Source organism: Trichomycterus rosablanca, chromosome 19, assembly GCF_030014385.1.
Source record: "Trichomycterus rosablanca isolate fTriRos1 chromosome 19, fTriRos1.hap1, whole genome shotgun sequence".
Taxonomy (NCBI): domain Eukaryota; kingdom Metazoa; phylum Chordata; class Actinopteri; order Siluriformes; family Trichomycteridae; genus Trichomycterus; species Trichomycterus rosablanca.
Genome location: NC_086006.1, coordinates 27,198,149 through 27,204,163, shown reverse-complemented (window position 1 = coordinate 27,204,163; position 6,015 = coordinate 27,198,149). Strand labels below are relative to the sequence as shown.

General features: G+C 43.5%; 1 protein-coding gene across 1 annotated transcript; it reads right to left on the bottom strand.

Moving 5' to 3' along the window:
- Positions 1-684: 684 nt before the first annotated feature.
- opn7b (opsin 7, group member b) lies at positions 685-5,557 on the bottom strand. The gene is made up of 5 exons (XM_063015781.1): positions 5,473-5,557; positions 4,399-4,561; positions 4,176-4,303; positions 3,376-3,710; positions 685-1,338 (listed from the first exon to the last, which is right to left on the bottom strand). Exons 1-5 carry the CDS (start codon positions 5,555-5,557, stop codon positions 850-852), a joined length of 1,200 nt encoding a protein of 399 aa, XP_062871851.1. The 3' UTR covers positions 685-849.
- Positions 5,558-6,015: the final 458 nt, after the last annotated feature.

Here is a 6,015-nt window from a genome sequence, read left to right as displayed (position 1 = left end):
AGAAAGGTTCGAGGTTGTGTCAGGCTTCTTCCATTTTAAATGATTAAAACCCACTGTGGTCCTGGAAGCTCTTAGAACCTTAGAGATTGTTAAACGTCCTTGTGCTGATCTATGATCTGCCACAATGAAATTACAGGGATCTCAGACACCTCAGACTCCGTGGTTTGGTTTTTGTCCAGCATTAATGAGCCGGGTGAGACTATTGACTTTCAGACACATCTAAAGATGAATTAAGGTGAACAGGAAGCAACAGAGCAAGGGTCTGAATACTTTTGTGAATAAATGATGGGTAATTAAGTGTATTAAGTAATTAAGTAAGGTAATGAAGTAACCCCTTTCTCCACAGTCTTTACCTAAAAACAGAATAATATGACCAAACAAGACTATACAGCATGTACACACTTCCTATTTGAACTCGTGTTTCTAAACCCACGGGAGATCCTCCAGTGTGGTGCAATTAAACATGCCGGCATTATTTTAATGAGCCTCGTCTCCCGGCGTACGGCCTGTTTCATTAGTGTACGCTTCTGATTTTCATTAAACAAACTGAATCCTGATTAGCGTCTAATCTGATCGTGAGTGAAACTCACAGGAATTATAACGAACGAGAGGAATTTCAAATCAGACAGAAAGAGAGAAAAATGAGCTTTATCGACAAAACATTCGGCCAAAAGCATGTTCAGAAATGTATAAACAGACAGTAAATAAATAAATGAATTAATTAATGAATAATAGAAAATAATAGAAATAATATCATTAAATAAAATAATAGCAAGAGCAGAACGAGGTTCCAAAACGGCGCAGATGTAAGAATTGAAGCTTTAAAATAGTTCAGGTCCTGAATGTTCCCTATAGGAAGTCACTCTGCATCTCGTCGGAGAGCTGACTGACCGCGACCTCACTGTGCGCGTTCCCGGCGAGGATCCGAACCGTCCTCTGCGGGGTCGAGCCTGAGTACTCGGTGTTACCGTGGTCCGGACAGTGCCTGCACGTCCGGTGGCTCCGGTGAGGTCCGTTGGAGAGGTGAGTGGACTGGCAGTCGTCCTGACCGTTATTCTGAGAACTCCCCGTGCTTTTCTGCGCCACCTTGGCGTGGTTCAGGCACGGGCACAGCACCCGCCTGCACTTGGCGGCGTCCCTCCTCAGAGACTTGCGGAAGTTGGGTTTGAAGCCCAGGTAGATCACGGGGTTGTAGAGCGTGGAGGACTTGGCGAACACGGCCGCCATCATGAACGCCAGCGGAGGGACCGAATCCGGATCCACGAAGGCCGCCCACATGGACACGGCGGCGTACGGACTCCACGCCACCAGGAAGCCGATACACACCGCCACGGAGAGCTGCGGGGAAAGAAAACGGGCGGATATTACCGTTAGCAAAGAGCCATGGTATAAAACAAAAGAACCTCAGTCAGTGGGTCTGTCCCAAAACCTAGTGAGCCCCCCTTGCTCCCTACTGCCTCTCTAGGCAGCTGCCTAAACAGAGAGGATTTAGTATTTAGCAGACGCTTTTTTCCAGCTATTATTATTTACATTATGAATTGAAAAGAGGGCGGCACGGTGGCTAAGTGGGTAGCACTGTCGCCTCACAGCAAGAAGGTCCTGGGTTCGATCCCCAGGCGGGGCGGTCCAGGTCCTTTCTGTGTGGAGTTTGCATGTTCTCCCTGTGTCTGCATGGGTTTCCTCCGGGAGCTCAGGTTTCCTCCCACAATCCAAAAATACGCAGTCAGGTTAATTGGAGACACTGAGTTGCCCTATAGGTGTGTGTGTGTGTGTGTGTGTGTGTGTAAGTTTAAGTGTCTGTATACATAAGTGTGTGTTTGTGAGAGTATGTAAGTGTGTGTGTGAGTGTGTATGTGAGGGTTTGAGTGAGTGTGTAATTGAGTGTGTGTGTGTAAGTGAGTGTATGCGTGTGTATGACTGTGAGTGTGTGTTGGTGCATGTATGTGTGTGACTGTGTGAGTGTGTATTTGAGGGTTTGAGTGAGTGTGTGATTGAGTGTGTAAGTGTGTATGTGAGGGTTTGAGTGAGTGTGTGTGTGTGTGTGTGAGTGTGTGTATATGTGTGTGTAAGTGTTTGTGAGTGAGTGTGTGTTAGTGTTTGTGAGTAAGTGTGAGTGTATGTGTGTGTGTTTGTGAGTGTGTGTGAGGTTATGTGTGTGTGAGTGTATGTGTGTGTGTATGACTGTGAGTGTGTGTGAGTGTATGTGTGACTGTGTGAGTGTGTGTGTGAGTGTATGTATGTGTGTATGACTGTGAGTGTGTGTGAGTGTATGTGTATGACTGAGTGTGTGTGAGTGTATGTATGTGTGTATGACTGTGAGTGTGTGTGAGTGTATGTGTATGACTGAGTGTGTGTGAGTGTATGTGTGTGTGAGTGTATGTGTGACTGTGTGAGTGTGTGTGTGAGTGTATGTATGTGTGTATGACTGTGAGTGTGTGTGAGTGTATGTGTATGACTGAGTGTGTGTGAGTGTATGTGTGTGTGAGTGTATGTGTGACTGTGTGAGTGTGTGTGTGAGTGTATGTGTGTGTGAGTGTATGTGTGACTGTGTGAGTGTGTGTGAGTGTATGTGTATGACTGAGTGTGTGTGAGTGTATGTGTGACTGTGTGAGTGTGTGTGTGTGTATGACTGTGAGTGTGTGTGAGTGTATGTGTGTATGACTGTGAGTGTGTGTGAGTGTATGTGTGTGTATATGACTGTGAGTGTGTGTGAGTGTATGTGTGTGTATATGACTGTGAGTGTGTGTGAGTGTATGTGTGTGTATGACTGTGAGTGTGTGTGAGTGTATGTGTGTGTATGACTGTGAGTGTATGTGTGTGTATGACTGTGAGCGTGTATGACTGTGAGTGTGTGTGAGTGTATGTGTGTGTGTATGACTGTGAGTGTATGTGTGTGTATGACTGTGAGCGTGTATGACTGTGTGTGTGTGAGTGTATGTGTGTGTGTATGACTGTGAGTGTATGTGTGTGTGTATGACTGTGAGCGTGTATGACTGTGAGTGTGTGTGAGTGTATGTGTGTATGACTGTGAGTGTGTGTGAGTGTGTGTGTGTATGACTGTGAGTGTGTGTGAGTGTATGTGTGTGTGTGTGTGTGAGTGTATGTGTGTGTGTGAGTGTATGTGTGTGTGTGTATGACTGTGAGTGTGTGTGTGAGTGTATGTGTGTGTATGACTGTGAGTGTGTGTGAGTGTATGTGTGTGTATGACTGAGTGTGTGTGTGAGTGTGTGTGTGTGTATGTGTGTGTGTGTGTGTGAGTGTGTGTGTGTGTATGTGTGTGTGTGTGTGTGAGTGTATGTGTGTGTGTGAGTGTATGTGTGTGTGTATGACTGTGAGTGTGTGTGTGAGTGTATGTGTGTGTATGTGTGTGTGCACCTTGATGATCAGGGTCTGCGCGTTGAGGATCTTGTTCTGAGGGGACACGTGTTGCCGCACGGCCTGTTGGGACCCTCGCACCGTCACCAGGATGAAGGCGTAGGAGAGGAAGATGATGGTGCACGGCACCACGTAGCAGAAGAAGAAGAGGCAGACGATGTAGGACATGGCGAGGGCGCTCTCGCGCGGGGCGAACCAGTCGATGCAGCAGGCCGTGCCGTACGGTTCGTACGTGTACTGGCCCCAACCCAAGACGGGACCCACGGCGAAGACGGCGGAGTAGCACCACACCCCCACCACCAGGAGCACGGCGTGAGACGAGGAGAACTTGCTTCCTAATGAGAACGGAGAGAGAAAGAAAGATCACAGGATCTGTGGAATGACACCAAACCTCCTTCCATTACACCACCCCAACACTGGCAGAGGAGAGCCACAGACTAGCACCTGCTCCTACCATAGATGTCCAGCCATGGGTGGCTTCTTTCACACCAGCCAGCACTGGATTCTCAGAGAGTCAAAATATTACCTGAAGATTTATATTTTTGATGTGGACAAATGCACCTGACCATGAGCTTGCTGGATGTTCTGGATGTGTGTGGGAATTTGTGCCCATTCAGTCAAAGATGACAGCATTTGTATGGCTGGAAATGATGCTGGTCTAGAAAGCCTGGTTATTGTTCCGGTTCATTCCATTTTTCACAGTTTCACAGTTTTAGTGTCCAATCGTCACAATGCTAGATCAGTTAGCAGTTAGCTTATACAGAGAAACGAGCGCATGCAGATACGTGTGTTTGTATTACCATAGTTGGGGCAGCAGACTTTGAGCCAGCAGACGGACGACAGGATGGTGAGATTGCTGAGACTGCACAGTCCGAACAGAACGCCACAGAAAGCGTAACACACACAGAACGCTTCAGTAAAGAGCCATCTGCAAAAAACACGTCAATAAATGATCAAATCAAAGATAAACCGTTAGTTTACGAAACAGACTCACCAAAACCACGTAACTCTGAAAGAAATCACCTGTGTGAGAACGCTGAGGGAATGGCGAAGGGGAAGAGCGAGATGGTCATGCCCAGGTCACTGATAGACAGATTCACCACGAAGAACTCGGCCGGCTTCAGAGATGTTTTCTTCTGATGAGCTACAAACAGCAGAACTGTGTTTCCCATCAGAGAGAAGATACCTGAAGAACAAGAAAAGAAAAAAATGAAAAAGTAATGCAAAGTGAAGAAAAGAACAAAAAGTAAGAAAGTAAGAAAAAATAAATAAAGAAATAAAGAAAGACAGAAAAAAAGAAAGAAAATAAATAAAGAAATAAATAAAGAAAAAAAGAACACATGAAAGAAAGAAAATAAAGAAAGAAAATAAATAAAGAAAGAAAGAAAGAACACATGAAAGAAAGAAAGAAAAAACAAAAGAAAGAACACATGAAAGAAAGAAAATAAAGAAAGAAAGAAAGAAAGAAAGAAAGAAAGAAAGAAAGAAAGAAAGAAAGAAAGAAAGAAAGAAAGAAAGAAAAAAAAGAAAGAAAGAAAGAAAATAAATAAAGAAAGAAAGAAAGAAAGAAAAGAAAGAAAGAACACAAAAGAAAGAAAGAAAGAAAGAAAGAAAGAAAGAAAGAAAGAAAGAAAGAAAGAAAGAAAGAAAGAAAGAAAGAAAAGGAAAGAAAAAAAGAAAGAAAGAAAGAAAGAAAGAAAGAAAGAAAGAAAGAAAGAAAGAAAGAAAAGGAAAGAAAGAAAGAAAAGAAAGAAAGAAAAGAAAAGAAAGAAAAAACAAAAGAAAGAAAGAAAAAAGAAAAAAGAACACATGAAAGAAAGAAAAAACAAAAGAAAGAAAGAAAGAAAGAAAAGAAAGAAAGAAAAGAAGGAAAGAAAAAACAAAAGAAAGAAAGAAAGAAAAGAAAGAACACATGAAAGACAGACAGAAAGAAAGACTTGTGAATGCACTGGTAAATCAGTAAATCACAGTCGCAGAAGTGATGCTGTTTGTGTGTGTGTATGTGTGTATGTATATGTGTGTGTGTGTGTGTGTGTGTGTGTGTGTGTGTGTGTGTGTGTGTGTGTGTGTGTGTGTGTGTGTGTGTGTGTGATTTACCAAACACGCTGTACGACACCCCCAGCAGGAAGTCGTGCTCTTTGGATATCTTGGATATGAATAACGGTTCAGAGGCATTTCCCATCTGTACAGAACAAGAAACAATGAAAGTAATTCATTCATTCATTCATGGTCTGTTTCACCTGTGCTGTATCCTGGTCAGGGTCGAGGTGGGTCTGATCCACCGTATCATTCAACAGGAGGAAGTGTTTACTGTGAAAAAGAACATAATGATCTGCACCACGTCACCCAGAACCAGCAAGAACACACACATACCACAGGGCTACATTTAAAAATTAATAAAAGCTTACATATTCATGTGTGTGTGTGTGTGAGTGTGTGTGTGTGTGTGTGTGTGTGTGTGTATGTGTGAGTGTGTGTGTGTGCTCTTTCATCTTTCCACGCTTATTATTCGGCTTAACCTGCATCTACCACATGAAAGGCCCCTTCCAGTCCCTGCTGACAAAAAACTGAACAAAACATAAACTGAACAAAAACTGAACAAAAACTTGTGCAAAACTCATAAGGAAAGAAGGAACTTGG

What these genes read in the sequence shown, in the direction of transcription:
- opn7b (XM_063015781.1), bottom strand. Translation starts at nt 5,557, where the DNA reads ATGGGAAATGCCTCTGAACCGTTATTCATATCCAAGATATCCAAAGAG. An exon ending in CCCTCAGCGTTCTCACACAG is followed by an intron (nt 4,304 to 4,398) that starts GTGATTTCTTTC and finishes TGTTTTTTGCAG; the next exon opens with ATGGCTCTTTACTGAAGCGT. An exon ending in AGTCTGCTGCCCCAACTATG is followed by an intron (nt 3,711 to 4,175) that starts GTAATACAAACA and finishes CGTTCTCATTAG; the next exon opens with GAAGCAAGTTCTCCTCGTCT.